We start from the raw sequence: 17,246 nt of genomic DNA, 5'->3' as shown, positions 1-17,246 counted from the left end.
TTTATATTATAGCAATAATATTATTATAATAATTAAATATAATTATAATTATAATTATATTTAAATATATTTGAATGATATTAAAAATAAATTAATTATTAATTTATAATATTAAAATAATAATATTAATATTAATTAATGCCGGGTCAAAGTGTGTCAAAATTTGGGGGACGGAGGTAATAATAATAGTATAAAAAGTGATGAGAATGAAAGAAGTTATAATAATACTCCCTCCATCCCACAAAAGATGTCACACTTTCCCTTTTGATTTTATTTTTTATTTTAAATAAACTCCTAAGAAATGAGGAAATTACAACTGAGGTTAAGAGGGCTCGAACTAGGCACCTCATACATTGATGTCTAAGCTCCTTGCCGCTAGGACAAAGGCTCTAGACACACCTTTCCTTTTTAGTTTGTCCCACAAAAGATGTCACATTTTCATTTTTAGAAAAAGTTCTCTCTCACATGAATATAAAAATAGTATTTTCTCTCTCCATTTAATACACAAAATAAAACCTCCTAAAATCTCATGTCGTACACAAGTATGACATCTTTTGTGTGACGGAGGGAGTACCACTTTTGGTACTAGTTTTGTTTATGCCCAAAATATCATCTATGACACAAATGGGAAAATGCATTTGTTTAGAGGGCATTTTAGGGTAAAAATCTTATCATGTACTAAAAATGTGATTAATAGGTACTAAAAATGATATAAAATAAAGATCAGGTACCATTTATGTTCGAAAGTGAAAGATCAGGTAACATTTTTATAGTTTACTCATATACTCCCTCTTTTCCAAGCTAATTATTTCTTTTGAATATGGGATTTAAAGAATTTATTTATATTTAAAAAGAGAATAAAATAGGTAAAGAATAAAGTAAAAGAAATACTTTTTTTTCAAAAGAGAAATGTTCCGCTTATAGTTTTCAAAAAAATATGACTCGCGAGAGAATTAATAAAAGAGAAAATAAATCAATATATTTCCAACTGGTACTATATTCTCCGATTTCATTTTGTTGAAGCCCCATTTAGGAATTATCACAACTCATTTTGAAGTTTGATCTCATAATAAATTTTAAGATGATATTTAATTAGCCTTCTAAAATTAGCACGATAATTATTTTATGGATAGACTCTGCATATAATTCAATGTCATTAATTATTGATAACAGAAATTAGGAAGAATATTATGAAATCTCGACCTGACCCTACTAAACCATTGACGGGAAGATATTTAATTTCATAGTGAAGATATTTATTACTCCTACCGCGTAAATGGCACGGCGTGGGCCACCACTAAGTACAAAAATTATCCATTAGTATCTATATTAAACAATTAATTAATTAATTACAAGTCAGACCTGTCGTGTATAAAAAGGGCAGCAAGCAAGCCATCAACAACCAGTACGAAAATGGCAGGGATAATTCACAAGATCGAAGAGAAGCTGGGTATGGGAGGCAAGAAGGAAGGTGAGAAGCACGAGGAGGTGAAGAAGAGCGAACACGGCCACGGATCTGGAGATCACCACAAGGAAAAGGAAGGCCTTGTGGATAAGATCAAAGGCAAGATCCACGGCGGCGAAGGCAATGACGGCAAGAAGAAGAAGAAGGATAAGAAGGAGAAGAAGGATAAGAAGAAACACGGCGACGGCCATGACAGCAGCAGCAGCAGCGACAGCGATTGATTGATTTCGTACCTCTCTCTCTAATCCATTCAGTTTATGGCTTGGTTTGTGTGGATCTTCTTGTTGATTTGTTTTTCTGTGATTTGCAGGCTGATCTATGAGAACAAAATAAAAGGCAGAAAGAAGGAGTGTGCGCATTCATGCTGTAGCGTATTACTTAATTCTTATATTTGGATTATTATTGTTATTCTAAATGTTGTTTCTCCGCTTAATTAATGGAAGTATTTGCTGTTTTTATTTGTCAGCCGATTTCATTTTGCAAGATTTAAAGTTTTAATTTTTTCTATTTTTAAATAGTACACCTAATGCTCTTCGTTCCATAGCAGTAGAGACATTTTTTTCGGGAGAGGATCCCCTGCCGTGTTAAAAAACACAGCAGGGAGTGCTGTGGTTAAAACGCAGCCAATTCCACATGAAACGCAGCAAAGCTTTAGAGAGAGAAAGATGCAATTCCGATTATTATTAATACCGCCCACTTTTCTTTCTCTGATTTTATCCTTTACCCTATTTCTTGATTAATAATTTCAGGTGGGGCCAGGTTAATTTTACATTCATATTAAAAACATTACACAAATTAATATTTATAGCATTAACTTCATTCGTGTAATTATTAACTGATTTTCAAGTGGATCATATTCATTTTTCACAAGTTATTAAATGCAGCGTGCAATTTTTCTATTTTCCAATATTTCTATAATTTAGATAAACATATTATAAAAATCAATTAAGCTTATAAATTATAACACTTATAAATGTAGATCATATAATAAATTATTTATAAATTTTATGAATTGTATCATTTATTCTATTTATATTTATATTTATTTTTAAACAACTTTTATTCAGAAATATTCAAAGTCTAGAAAATCTACAAATAATTTATTATATCTGAGGTATATATCTAGATGTACCAATAATGAATACAAATAATGAATTAAGTTGTTAGATTAATTAACTAATACTTATCAGTAATTAAATTAATTTAACGCTATGTTTGTGTGTTGATGCATCAATAACAAAACTTACAGCTAGTGTTTATATGTAGGATTTAATAAATAATTTATTCATGATTATAGTAGAGTATAAAATACAAAGCCGTGCATATATTATATTGATACAAAGTCCTGCATAATATAAGTATGATTGTAAACATGACCTGGCCCCATCTGAATATATTTAAACAAAGAAATAGGGTGAAAGAAAAGTGGGCGGTATTAATAATAATCGGAATTGCATCTTTCTCTCTCTAAAGCTTTGCTGCGTTTCATGTGAAATTGGCTGCGTTTTAACCACAGCACACCCTGCTGTGTTTTTCAACACAGCAGGGGATCCTCTCCCATTTTTTTCATTAAGAAAATGTATGTAATGTATTAAATAAAAGATACTCCCTCCGTCCCGGCTAAGATGACACATTGCTTAGCCGGCACGGGATTTTAGGAGTTATTGGTTAAAGTGTTTAATTGGAGAGAAAGAAGATGGGTGTAGGTATTAAATTAGAGAGATGAAGATAGATTGATATTTTAATAGGAGTGAGAAAAGTGATTGGGTGTATTAATTGGAGAGAGAAAGTTACCAAAAAAGGAAATGTGTCATCTTAGTTGAGACAAACTAAAAAGGAAAACGTGTCATCTTAAGCGGGACGGAGGAGTAATAAAGTAGTACTCCCTCCGTCCCACTTAAAATGCAACATTTGAGAATCGGCACGGGATTTTATGTAGTGTTGTTTTGTGAGTTAATGAAGAGAGAGTAAAGTAAGAGAGATGAAAAAGTAGAGATGGAGTTGTTTCCATTTAAGGAAACGTTTCATTTTTAATAGAACAACCAAAAAAGGAAAACGTTGCATTTTTAATGGGACAGAGGGAGTATAAGAGAGGAAAAAATAGAGAGAATAAAGTAAGATAGAGAGAAAAACAAATGAAAATGAATGTGTTAGACTTTAAAAAAATGGAAAAATGACTTACTACAATGGAATGGAGGAAGTAGTTAGAGTATCCACAATGGTGGCCCTCTTGGGCATGCCCAACAAAGTTGGCCCTCCCATGAAAACTTGGCCACTACAATGGTTTCTAACATTTTTTGTTATATTTTAATTTTGGCTATAATAAAAATTATTTGCCTATAATAATTAAAACACAGTGCAAAATTAAAAAAAATAATTCACCTTGTTGAAAACTTTCATCGTCAGAATCCATGTTTTGAAAGTAAATTGAAATCAATTGGTTCGAGTGAAGTTTGGTTTTAGGTAAAAAAAAAAGGAGGAAAAATGACGAATATATAAAAAATTTTGAATAAAAAAAAAATAATAACAATAATTCGGAGGCCCAAGGGCCGCGACTCTCGGCCCGTGCAGTTGCGAGCCGTGCCTCGCGCCCAAGGGCCTCAGCCTGGCCGAGAGCTCGCCTCCCTCTCGTCCACCCCCCTAGCCGCATCCCCTTCTCGCCTCAGTAGTGGGGGGCCGCGCCTAGGCCGACTCTGGGCCAAGGGCCACGGCCCTCCCATTGTGGATACTCTTAGACTCGCATCTCATTGTACTCTAACCTAGAGGCGGAGTAGGGCTCCACTGCAAAAGTAAACTAGTTCACCAAAATTACTCCGTAAGACAAATTTTCTTCCAACGAGGGAACACCCATCCATTTCCACCAATAATATAATACTTTCTCTGTCAGTCATTTCATTAGGAGTCTCATCTCTTGACGGCACAGACTTTAAGAAATATTAAGAAAAATGGATGAAAAAAATTAGTGGAATGTGAGTCTTACTTGTATATATTAGTTTTAAATGAAATGTGAGTGGAATGAATTAGTGGAAAATAGGACTCTATTACCATTTATGGTGAAAGTGGACTGGGACTCCTATTCGCAGACGGATTAAAATGGAAAAACAGGACTCCTATTTGTGTACGGAGGAGTACTTCACTCGTAAGTGATCAACCCTTTTATTTTAGAGTGTTCCTGTGTTAGTGATTGATTTCAATTTTTTTATAAAAAATTAGTACTCCGTATGTCTTATCTTTCTTACTTTATGTCTTAATTTATTCGTTCTTATCTCTAATATTTTATTACTTTATTCATTCTTATCTCTTATCTTTTTTTATTACTTTATTCATTCTTATCTCACATTTTTAGTACATTACTTTATTCTCTTTACTTTAATTAATAAATATTATCATTTTTTAAAATATCGTGGCGAATAGTAGTTGAGAACTCTACCATTTTTTTATCAAAACTCATGCTATATTCTTTTACTAATTCTTTTTTATGGATGGAAGTATAAAACTCCATAGTTTCTTAAATTATTTCCATTCTTAATTTCACATATAAATATAAAGAATTTAAAAAAATAGATTTATGTACTTTAATTAATTAGAAAGAAAAAAAAAGTGAATCATTACACTTCACTCTAAATAAAAATAATAGGAGTAATAAAAATTAACTGCAGAATTTTTATTTTTAATAACAATAAAATTACGACTTGATTCAAGTTTTATTTTATGAGAGAAATCCATGACAGGTTAATTATGAAAACAATAACAAATGACAACTCTTAGACCATGTTTGGTTGGTTGAAAGTAAAGTTATCAAGAAAATGATTTCTAAAAAAATGAATTCTTAACATATGATTTCAACAACTTTATTTTCATGTGTTTGAAAAAATATCAAGATTTCGAATTTCATATTTATTTAATAATAATAATAATTTTAATATTATATTAAAATTCTTTTAATAGATTATTAATTAAAAAATAATTATAATAATATAATTATTTTATTTATTATTATAATGATAATTTACGTAATTGACTTAAGATTTTCTTAATTTATTAGTTTATATTATTATAATCATAACTAAATATATTTAATATTACAAATAATTATAATTATTTATTGATATTATAATTGAATAAATTTATAATTGCAAATTTTCATTAAGGCTTTGTTGATTAATCATTAATTTTTAATTAATAATAATATTATTTATTATATACTACTCCATAATTCAAATAATTATATTATAATTTAATAAGATAATAATTATAATAACAATTACAAGTATTATAATAATAATAATAATAATATAATTGTTATGATTTTAATTATAATTGTAAATATAGTTATTTATTATAATGCAATTAAGGAGAGTATGATTCATAATTTTAAATTATTTTTTTAAATATTTAATTAATAATAATAGTACTTAATAATATAAGATTATACTCTATTCTATTAAATATCTAAATATATGTAAGAATTCTAAAATTGAAAAAAAAAATATCTAAAAAAGCTAGGATTCAGAATCCTGGAAAGTTGAATTATTTTCCTTGTTTTGAGGATTCTGATTACTTTGTCATTTTAGTTAACACTCAAAATAAATACATAAATTTAAAAATTAAGGATCAGATTACTTTCTCAGACTAAATATGGCCTTAAAAGCTTTTAAAATATAATACTCCTTTCGTCCCACAATAAGAGTCACATTTTACTTTTACTGGTGAGTAGGTTCCACATTCCACTAATTCACTTCACTCTCTTTTATTATAAAACTAGGAGTATAAAAAAGTGGACTTCATATTCCACTAACTTTTCCAACCCACTATTTTTTACATTTCTTAAAACCCGTGGTCATACCAAATTTGACTCCTATTGTGGGATGGAGGGAGTATAGAGGGTTTTATATGTGTTAGGTAGAAAAAGAAAATATACCCCCTCCGTCCCCAAAGAGTATGAACTTTGGGTTCAGCACGGGTTTTAATAAATAGAGTGAACTATAAAAATGGTCTTTGGACTATAGGTTTATCTTCGCCTATAGTCCTTAGACTTTAAAAATATCGCCAGACATCTCAGGACTAAGGGTTTATCTCAAAAGTGGTCTTTTTTCATTGTTTTCGGTCGAAAATACCCTTTTGGGGATTTGGGCAATTTGGTTTTTTTACACTTTTAACATTTTAAATCTAATATTATTTCAGTTATGTACTAAAATCTGATATTATGTCAAAATTATCATTCTTCTTCCCTTTTGTCATCCTTCGTTTTGTTTCTTTATTTCAATATTAGATTTAATTTTAAAAAACTAAATTTTAAATTTCGATTTTTATATATCAATAAATTTGTTTAATTAAAACTATTAATTCATGGACACTATAAATATTGATTAAAACTATTAATTTTTGTTATTTAATATAATATTCAGCTGAATTGAAGAAGTATAGAAAAATAATATATTAATCATGATGGAAGAATAAGAGTTATTCTATTTAGCCTTCGTTCGGTTGTTATAATTGCTTGTGATTGAATATTGTGAGTTGACTAAAAATTTGATCCTACTAAAAATTTTATATAGGAGTATTTTTGTTGAAATTTTCTAGTAAATTTTGATTGTTTTCAAATTAATAAACGAAAATTATATTAGTCTTACATTAGATGCATATTTATTTCAGAATAAATCGTGTTATATGATCTATTTATGATTAAAGCTATTAAATATTGATTAAAACTAATGCGTTGTCATACCTTATTGATTAAATATTAGACACTATCAAATATTGATTATGACTATTAATTTTTGTTATTTAATAATTTTTATAATTAAATTTTTTTATTGATATTTAAAAATTGAAATTTAAAATTTAATTTTGTAAAATTAAATCTAATATTGAAATAAAGAAACAAAGTGAAGTATGACAAAAGGAAAGAAGAATGATAACTTTGAAATAATATCAGATTTAGTACATAATTGAAATAATATCAGATTTAAAATGTTAAAAGTGTAAAAATACCAAATGCCCAAACTCCCCAAAATCTCCCAAAAGGGTATTTTCGACCGAAAACAGTGAAAAATGACCATTTTCGAGATAAACTCTTAGTCCAGGGATGTCTAGCCGTATTTTTAAAGTTCAGGGTCTATGGGCGAGATAAACTCATAGTCCAGGGACCATTTTTGTAGTTCACTCTGGTAAATAAGGGGAAAAGTAAGAGAGAGAGGGAGAGAGAGAATGGGTAGTGAAATAGTGTTAGTGGAGTGTGAGTTCCACATTATTATAATGATGTAAGTGTTAATGGTAATGGTATAAGTTTAAATAAAATGATGTGTAAGGGTAGTATGTTATTTGGATTTTTCAAAATTAGAAAGTCAATACTCTTTATGGACGAACGAAAAAGGAAATAGTTCATACTCTTTGGGGACAGAGGGTGTAATATTTATATTATTGTGAGAGTGTATTTTTTCTAAAAATAGAAATGCGACATCTTTAGCCGGACCAACTAAAAAGGAAAATGAGATATCTTTTATGGAACAGAGGGAGTACTGTATTAGAGTAGTCTTCTTCCTCAATTGACAAAACTACCACTGTTTCAACATTTGAGCTCTGCAATTATTTGTTTCGTTCAGCCTAAGGCTGACAAATCGTGCGGATTGGATCGTTATCGGGTCAACCTGATAACGACTCAACCCAATAAGGCCTAACCCGAACCCGACCTGTTAAGGAAACCGTAAATCCGAACACGACCTGCACCCGACACGATATAATATGGGTTGGCACGACCGAACCTAATATTACACAATTAAACCTTAATTTTTAACCTAATTTACACAATTAAAATTCATTTTATACTACTTAAACCTAATTTATAAGAAATAAAAAAACTAAAGTAATATATATTTTTTACAATAATAATAAAAATAATAATATTATTTCTTAATAGGTTACTCGTATTCGACCCGCATCCAACCCGATAAGGACACGGACCCAATAAGACTTGACCCCAACCCAATAATTTTGTGCGGATTCGTGTCGGATTATCGTGTCGAGTGTCGAAAATTGACAACCCTAACTAAGACCAGATAATATGAAACTCAAGATTTACACACATTTACTGTGGGGGAAAAAAACAAGACATCATCAAATGATGTGCATCAAATGATATTCATCAAACGATGTAGGTTTTAAATAAATGATATCAATTTCTATTACAAATAATCTCAGCAACAATTAAGAAAAATATGGTATCTGAGATTATTAGTCATAGTAACATTTATGCAAAAAGTATGTCGTTTGATGTATAACATTTGGTGTTGGTTTTTTTCCATAGCAGGGAAATCAATTTCTTTATCTTAAAATATCTCAAAAATTTAAATACTTTAAATTTAGAGTCAGAACTAGATAAAAAAACAACTAACCAGGTAATGCTAACCTTTTGGTTTCTTAAGTAGAGGACCACTTAGTCATATGGAACTATTACTATTTCACCAATGTAGGATATGGACATTGCCCACTTAACTATACAGTATTTGGTGAAGAGATGTTACATTGTTATCAGAAATGTATGTGTAAATCAGTAAATAGGAATAAGTGCAGTATGCAACAAGTTCATATAGAATGAATAACCAAATCTTTGGCTCTTGTAATTAATTTCTCATCACAAAAATAATGATGTCAGGATACAAACTGTTACAAGGTCTACTATTCAATAGTCATGATGATTCATAATTCTAGTCTACGCTTTATCATAAAGACTATAAATAGGAACCTCCGTTGTTAAGGAAACCAGTACACAAAATTTGCTGCAGTTTGGGTGAATTCACATCACAAGACCTTCAATATTGTTCAGAGCCTTTTTTGCAATCTTGAACTTGCTACCCAGTGACTTTTGACTGCTTACGACATATTTGCTGATGAAAAGCTCAATTCCACTCCTAAGAGCTTCATATTCAGGGGTCACAGCGATACGTGTAAAAATATTCCAAACTTTCTTATCTGAGAACTCGAATATGGCCTCAAATAGCATCCGGAAATGCATGATCCTTTTAGAGGTCAGATTTGCAGGGTCACTCAAATCAACCGCCTTCAAAACTGCTAATGAAAGACTGAAATTCTCGATCATCCTTGCAGTAAATTTTGCTAAATGCATTGATCTGAGCAGTGTCATTGACTCCAGTTCCTTGAAGTGATCCCACAGGCAATACTGCAACAGAAAAGGGCGCAAAGTAATTCACTTAACTTAATTGTAGGCTAAATAGGAGAGATGATTTGAAGTGTTGAGTTCTTAACACTGACTGCACCATACTCATATTATGTCCTTATTCCTCAAGCAGTACCAGGGAGAAGTTAAGATATTTGGTTATAATATCAAATTCTCAAGTATCAACTAAAAGGTTCTTGGTTACATAAATTGCTAAACCAAAAACTAGAAATTCACCTGTAAAGTGAACTTGTGGTTTTTGTCATGGCTGCATAGCTTAGATGCAAGAATACAGTAGTATTCATTGAATACTTTCTCTTGTAGACAGCACTCCACAAGCACCCGCATGATCTCTCGATCCTAGAGGGCAGAAAAGACAATAAGGAAATATGAGAAGTGATAAATGAACTACGAGCATAGTAATTAAGATATTAATACCTGCTTTCCTGGCAAGTCCAGTCCAAGAAGTTTCTCAAACGCATCAATATAGTCCTCTCCACTCATAATTACACAAAAAATCGCATTTCGTGCACTTGTATTCATCCTCATTGATGCCGCAAGCTGTAGCATCTTTTTGGTTTCAGGGATTTCTTTATCAATTGTGCCAGCAACCTCTTCAACATTTTCAACAGTTGAAGCAATGTCCCCAGACAACCACCACTGGCCTTTCTTGTTAGGATCAAGTAGCTTGCTCCATTTCAAACCTCGTATTAATATATCATCAACCCTTAACTGCAATGGACAAAACAGGGGAAATGTCAATAAAAGAAAAAAGACCAGACATAGATAATCATACACATGGGCACACTTACACCTCAAAAAGGACACAACTTTGCTTATTTCTCCACATATGCAAAGAACCTAAAATACTTGTACAGCAAAAATCACAAAACTCCAATATTTTCTCAGGTACTCATCTTGTGGTTATTTTCTATAAATCAAACGGTGTTTATTTCAGGATTCTGGAAAAATAACTGACCTTGGACAAACCTAATATGTCCCGTACCAAAAACCTCAAATAGATACCATTTGATTTACAGAAAATAGACAAAACATTGGCACATCAAAGAAAAAAGAGCAAAGGAATTGTCCAAGTGGCAGATGACGGAGAAAATGCGATATAAAAAGGACCAACATTATGCAGGACAAAGACCAAACAGTATGCATGTTGATTGAGCTCGTCCCAGGTATTGACTGCCACAATGACACACCACTTCACTTAGAGCATATGTTATTTGATCAAACTTAGCACTTAAAAGTGAAATTTACAATTAGACCAATTGTATCAGAAACCGGGTTCTCTTTTCCAGTATGTTGATCATGTTATTGTAGAGCAACATGGTGTAGAATTTGTGATGTCTGCTTAATAAGAAGAACAAGAACTATCTTCAAACATACAATAGTAATTGTGTGAGATGAAAACATGAACCTTTTGTAGCCACTTCTTTATGTGAGTGTGCTGCACGGTTTCTTCCTTAGATCTCTTCTTATTGTTCTTTATGTCAAATATGGTTTCAATCATAAACTCCATCTGAAGAAATTTACAGGAGTCAGAGGAAGTAGGAAGCTCATATAATGAACTCATTGTAAATAATTTCCCATGCACATACTCTTTTGCTGCTTATATTTGATTTCCCAGAGTCAGCAGAGGCCTTCAACTCAGTTACCCTACTCTGAATACTATGAATGAAATTTTTCATGCCAACAGGATCATCCCCTCGCAATTTCATCCCACAACCTGTCAGAAGCGATTTTATTAGTATACATAAACACAATCACCAAGAGACCAAGACCACTGCAGGTCATGGCAAAAAAATTAATATACATACACAAAGCAGACAATATATTCAAATGTTATGAACTTGTTATGATGAGAAAAACCAAAGACAGTTTCACTTACACTGCAACACTGTCAGGATTGTCGAAACATCAACCTCTGTTAACCGCTTTCCGAGCATAATCAGGAAATCATATATCAATTCACTGGTTACCAGAAGGAGAGTTCATCAGAGGGGCACATATAAACTCGACATTGACTAATGGGAGGCTCAAGAGTTAAAGACGCAGTAAAAAGATGAAGTTCAAATGTGAATTAAAATGTCAAGTTAGTTACATCAAGAAAACACTCACTTGTAGAGCAACCCAATAATTTTTCAGTACGTAGGTTTTTATAAGTTAACAACTGAAAACAACCTCAAATGTCAATAAGGTTGATGCAATGAATGCAGGACAGAGAGATAACACTATACTTAAACATCATTCCATGTCATACCAAAAGCATGTATCTTAAAGAAACCAACTTTTAATTGCACGAAATCCATAAAATCTATAGACGGCCAAGGGACACATTCAAAACATATAATGCTATCTATCATGTTTGATCCAATATCGGCTGATCGACAACTAAGACTGTCAAGCAAATACCTACTTTCTCTAGTGTGTTAAACATACACAGATTTGAAGTATGGTTCATGTAATCAATTGAAAAGGTAAACTAATAAGCAATGAGAGCATGACATTTCATTTATAAAATTAACCAGTATATATAAATATTGTTACTGTACCTGGAGCAAACTCCAAAAACAAACAAATGAGATAATAGAAGGGTCAAATTCCGTAACGAGAGATTGTCTTCTTTCATATACTCTTCCTGGAGATGAAACACAAAAAAGTCTTCTTGTCAGCCAAGAAAAAACACATCTGGAACAGATTTGATCAAGTAGATTTTCCAGTATTGGTTAATTAGATTTACATTTTACACCATGCAAAAGATGTATAAACTTCCAGGAGAAAGTACCTCAAAACGATTTGCAAGACGTGAAAGAAGTTTGGCACCAAAGTCTATACCAACCAAAGAAGCCATTCCAGCAACAAATGATGCAAAAACTGCAGCATACCTTCATAAGAAAATGAAGCAATGTATTTGAGTAAAAAAATGAAAGATAATAAGAACCATATTCAAATGAAAGACATCAACTTATTTCTGAAAAGATCTTATGCTTAAACTAAACAAATTTATAGTACAGAACTAAATACCACAAAACCTTTCTTCACCCAACGTATAACCATGGTGCTGGTTTGTAATGTCTGGTGAATACAAGTCATATAAGCCTATGTAATAAAAAGAATGAAGTACAATGTTTGTTCCTTGCAGGGTGGTCATCCAAGAAATATCAATATACCAGTATATCCAAGGCTGAATAAATATCTTCTGGAGCTCAGCTCCCTAATGATTTAGAGTAGTTTCATAAAAGCCCCAACCCCTCATGGACTCATGGTTGTACCAAAATAAAGAAGGAACCACAAAGTTTATATATATTACTATAGTAATGTTATTAATAAGACTACTACTGTATAAACTCAGCTATGAACAAACTGGAGAAAACATGGGGGGCATATGGGGAAAGAAATGAATGTTCTTAACTGTTCATTTCCACGAGGGCCTCCAGAACAGGATGTCACAATCTCTTCAGTTACAATCTGGGTTCCAACAGCACGACCTACTGACTGCAGTAGCAAAAATTACACAAATGATGACAACTGAGATTGTATTCCAACAAGGTAATTCATGCTAATTTACAATAAAGTAAGTGTCGTCATGATGACAAGAAAGCAATTAATGGTTTCATATGAACAGCATGTCTGATGCCCAACAGTCTGCAAGATGTGCAAGTAGCAGGAATTACAGAAATTATGACAGCTGAGATCTCAATCGACGCATGTCAACCCTCAGTATAGCTAGTATGCATCATGATTAGAAACTAATTTGTCATAGGAACAGCTGGCATATTCCTAATCTAGTAACTGGTACGCAAATAACTGAAAGATAGGCACATAACCACAACAGGACAGAGCCATCAGTTTCCAGGCCTATAAAATCAAAAGATTGCATAAATTTTATTGAGAAGTAACCTTTGCCTATGAACAGCACAAAAATCCTGAGTTAGCAAAAGTCTTATTTGATGAAAGACTATTTGTTAGATATGTGAAACATCAATGTAAAATTTATAACATATACAGCCATTGCCAAAAATAGCTTCCAAGCTCAGTTACTATCTATAATGACATATTTTACATTTTGCTGCCCATCTCTAAAGATTCCACAAACAATGTATGAACATTATAATACAAAGTAGACATGACTACTTGTAACTTACTTGAAAGAGTGCAGAAATTTCCCCAGTGATTGATTCAACATTTGTTTCAGAAAGCCTATTCAAAAGTCCTGAAAATAACGATTTAAATCAATCTAGGAGATTTTATAACTGATAGGGCCATCAACCCATAAGAGAATACATTGGTATGCTCATACCTCGTAATCTTCTACGCTCTTCAGCATATTCAGCCGATTCATTTCCACCACGAGATCTAAGATGGGGAGCCACATATTTCCCTGCCCCTTTGTTAGGTAATTTATCCAACGCTACCTCAGATGAGACAGCCTTTGGAGGTCCAGATGCCTCAGTATTTGAGCTTATTCTCGTGTCAACTTCTTGTTCAGATGAACTGGATTCATCGTGTTCTTCCAATAATCTGCTAGTTTGAAGGTTTTTCTTTGGATCACCTGGAGCAAGATCTGCATCCTCATGCTCCTGATCAGTATTAAGGGAATCGGCCTCTTCACTGGCCTCACCCGATGAAATAGGGGAATCTTCAGGTGACATCACATTCTCAAGCTCGTCATCGCTAGTTACTAAATTGGATTCTTCGCTACCTTCACCGGATGAAATTTCATCATCCAAGTCTTCATAAGCTGAATCCATCTTTATAGTTTTCGATTTATTATCCCGAGCCTTTTTATTCTCTTTTCCAACATTCCCAAGACTGTCAGCCATAGATGGTATTCCTTCAAGCAACATATCAAGATCATCATTTGCATTAGTCAACCTCCCACTCTTCAGCTTGAGCTTCTTCGCAAGTCTCCTCTCTAAACGCAAATCCTCCTCTGCCGATGCCATCATCCCATTCGTTTGCATATCCAGCAAGTTAAAGAAATTGGGTTTTGAAGTTTTATCTGAACTCCTCTTCCGTTTGAACTCCTTTTTCGCTTCTGAGTTTCGCAAAGGACGAGTATTTCCAGTTGCCTCGATAGTTTTCCGATCCCTTGTTTCAGTTTTGGATATTCCAACCATCTCAGGTTGGCTAGAGCTATCATCAATTTCATTATTCTTAAGTCGCTTCCCTGCCTTGTCAGACTTCGACTCCAATTTAGAAATCTTTGATTGCTACAAACAAATTAAAATTTCCGAGTTCAATAAGAAAATTATAAGAATCACATGAAGTAAGTGCAGCAATGATATCATACTCGATTGTGGATCCAGGAATCAAACTTTTTCTTATTCCTGACTGAGCGAGCTTCTTTTCTGCGCTCTTTGCGGCTGGATTTCTCCTCTGCACCGGAAAAAAAACTGTTATCGGAAGTAGAATGGCGTAGGGAAGAGAAATTGCGCGGATTGTATTCTTACCCATGAGGGGCGAATTTCCCCGGCGTGAAATAGGGCAGGAAAAGAGGGACCGGTGACGTGGGGAGCAGCGGCGGCGGAATACAGAAACGGAGGGAAAGTAATGAGGAAGGAAAACCGGGTTTAAATAGAGCTGCTCCGTTTAATATTGGGCCATTCACGTGCTCAAATATTTTTTATAGTAAAGCCCAAGTAGAATGGGAATGCGGATGGGTTCAAGTATTTTAAATTTTATTTATTCAAATATATTGAAATGAATAAGAATTTTATTATTCATTAAAATAGTCTCGTTTTCAAAAGATTAATAACTTTTGTACATTAGAATAATTATCTTTATTAATTAAAATAATAAGTTTTATACATTAGAACAATAATTTTTCTTTAAAGTAATAGTAACAAATTTTATTCACAAGAATGATAATTTTAATTCATTGAAATAAATAATTTTATTTAATTAATTAATAATATTCATTCACAATAATAATACTCCCTCCATCCCACAAAAGATGTCACACTTTTCCTTTTAGTTTGTCCCACAAAAGATTGGAAAAAGTTCTCTCTCACATTAATATAAAAATTATATTTTCTCTCTCCATTTAACACACAAAACAAAACCTCCTAAAATCACGTGCCGCCCCACAAGTGTGACATCTTTTGTGGGACGGAGGGAGTACTTAATTTTTATATGCAAGAACGTATTTCTTATTCGCACGATATGAATATTCACTTTTATTTATTAAAAATTAATTTTGCTCACCAGAATATTAACATTTATTTATAAGAACACTAATTATTTAATTGTGAGGACAATAATTTTTATTTGTAAAATTAATAAATTTTATTCACAAGATTAATAGTACTATTTATTTGTAGAAAGAACGATCTGTTAAACAAGGATGATAAATAAGAAAGTAATTTTATTCAAAAGAATACTAGTACGCGGTAGTTACTTTTATTCATAAAAAATAGTAGTAGTATAACTTTTATTCATAATAAATAGTGTAACTTCATGGTTAAACCACAATGCAAAAGGCATGCATGACCTTATCATAAACACAAGTGAAGTTGGAAGATCCCACAAAGCTATAGCCTATAGTGCATCGAGCACTCATGCTTGATAAAAAAATCGTATGTGAACATAAAGCATACCCAAATCAGGTTAGTTGCAAGTGCAACACAAATATTCGAATTTACACCTATGTGTTTGGAGTGATTAGCCCACTACAGTATGTCAAATGTGGTTATCCCTAGACCCAGTCACAAACCATGTGAGTACAAGATTTGTCAACACAAGAAATTGCACAAAGTGTCAAAATTTGCTTTCTATCGGCCATTGACAAGGAGTCAAGGAAGTTTGTAAAAGAATAACCTTCTTCTAATTATCTAAACTTAGATGTTACCAAACTTACCATGAGTTGGTAATCTTAGCGGCGAGTTCTACTCGAAGTGAAACAAGGCAACATCTACCGATCTACCACTCAAGGAGGAAAAATATGGATAGTTCCTATTCCATATTAATGAAAATGAAGTTCCCATGAGAATGTTGGAGTTTCCATGAGATGGTTTATATATAAAGCCTCTTGAGATAGTTGGAATAGGAGTATTAATTATAGAAGCTTCATGAATCTCCAAGTCACATATAAATATTTGGGCATTGGATGCAAAGAAAATAACAATAAGAGTAAATAGAGCATACACCAAAACGTTTAAATTTAGTCTAAGAAAAATGTGAGGAGGAGAGGATATTCTGAAGTTAAAAATAAAATATATCAGCAAGTTTTTCACTTTGCGCAGTTCGCGATCAAGTTATAATCATATGGTCAAATGACTCAAATTTTCAGTGAAGGGCTGAAATTTTACATAGAGTTCTCATACATATTGATCTAAGTCTGATTGCATAAATTTTTGAGTTACAATCATTGTTTTGGTTGAGAGTTTTCCAATGTCTTTTGATCTTTTGTTTATCAAAAATATTTATTCTTGGTGTCATGTTGATGATAGTTGTACTATATCCCTAGCGTTGGTCTAAGGAAAGAAATTGTATCTCCATTATTTTTGTTCTAATGAAAATTTTAGTGTTATTTTTTTGTTGCATTAGCATCCTCTATTTAGTGGTGGGTTCAAGATTTTATATTGGATGTGT

The 17,246-nt window shown here is 32.3% G+C and overlaps 2 protein-coding genes across 2 annotated transcripts; one reads left to right on the top strand and one right to left on the bottom strand.

Moving 5' to 3' along the window:
• Window positions 1-1,392: 1,392 nt before the first annotated feature.
• Window positions 1,393-1,930, top strand: LOC125207494 (dehydrin HIRD11-like). Its single transcript, XM_048106864.1, has 2 exons — window positions 1,393-1,694; window positions 1,776-1,930. The coding sequence occupies exon 1, from the start codon at window positions 1,414-1,416 to the stop codon at window positions 1,684-1,686; it is 273 nt and encodes a 90-aa protein (XP_047962821.1). The 5' UTR covers window positions 1,393-1,413; the 3' UTR covers window positions 1,687-1,694; window positions 1,776-1,930.
• Window positions 1,931-9,054: 7,124 nt separating this feature from the next.
• On the bottom strand, window positions 9,055-15,205 carry LOC125207243 (nucleolar MIF4G domain-containing protein 1). Its single transcript, XM_048106507.1, has 13 exons — window positions 15,107-15,205; window positions 14,947-15,032; window positions 13,954-14,866; window positions 13,799-13,866; window positions 13,066-13,148; window positions 12,439-12,538; window positions 12,206-12,291; window positions 11,542-11,624; window positions 11,252-11,379; window positions 11,071-11,172; window positions 10,080-10,373; window positions 9,879-10,001; window positions 9,055-9,644 (listed from the first exon to the last, which is right to left on the bottom strand). Exons 1-13 carry the CDS (start codon window positions 15,108-15,110, stop codon window positions 9,261-9,263), a joined length of 2,454 nt encoding a protein of 817 aa, XP_047962464.1. The 5' UTR covers window positions 15,111-15,205; the 3' UTR covers window positions 9,055-9,260.
• Between the last annotated feature and the right edge of the window lie 2,041 nt (window positions 15,206-17,246).

Source organism: Salvia hispanica, chromosome 2, assembly GCF_023119035.1.
Source record: "Salvia hispanica cultivar TCC Black 2014 chromosome 2, UniMelb_Shisp_WGS_1.0, whole genome shotgun sequence".
NCBI lineage: Eukaryota > Viridiplantae > Streptophyta > Magnoliopsida > Lamiales > Lamiaceae > Salvia > Salvia hispanica.
The sequence above is the reverse complement of the archived record's forward strand: the minus strand, read 5'-3'. Positions and strand labels throughout refer to the sequence as shown.

What these genes read in the sequence shown, in the direction of transcription:
- LOC125207494 (XM_048106864.1), top strand. Translation starts at nt 1,414, where the DNA reads ATGGCAGGGATAATTCACAAGATCGAAGAGAAGCTGGGTATGGGAGGC.
- LOC125207243 (XM_048106507.1), bottom strand. An exon ending in AGAGCGTAGAAGATTACGAG is followed by an intron (nt 13,867 to 13,953) that starts GTATGAGCATAC and finishes CGTTATTTTCAG; the next exon opens with GACTTTTGAATAGGCTTTCT. An exon ending in AATCCTGACAGTGTTGCAGT is followed by an intron (nt 11,380 to 11,541) that starts GTAAGTGAAACT and finishes CGCTTCTGACAG; the next exon opens with GTTGTGGGATGAAATTGCGA.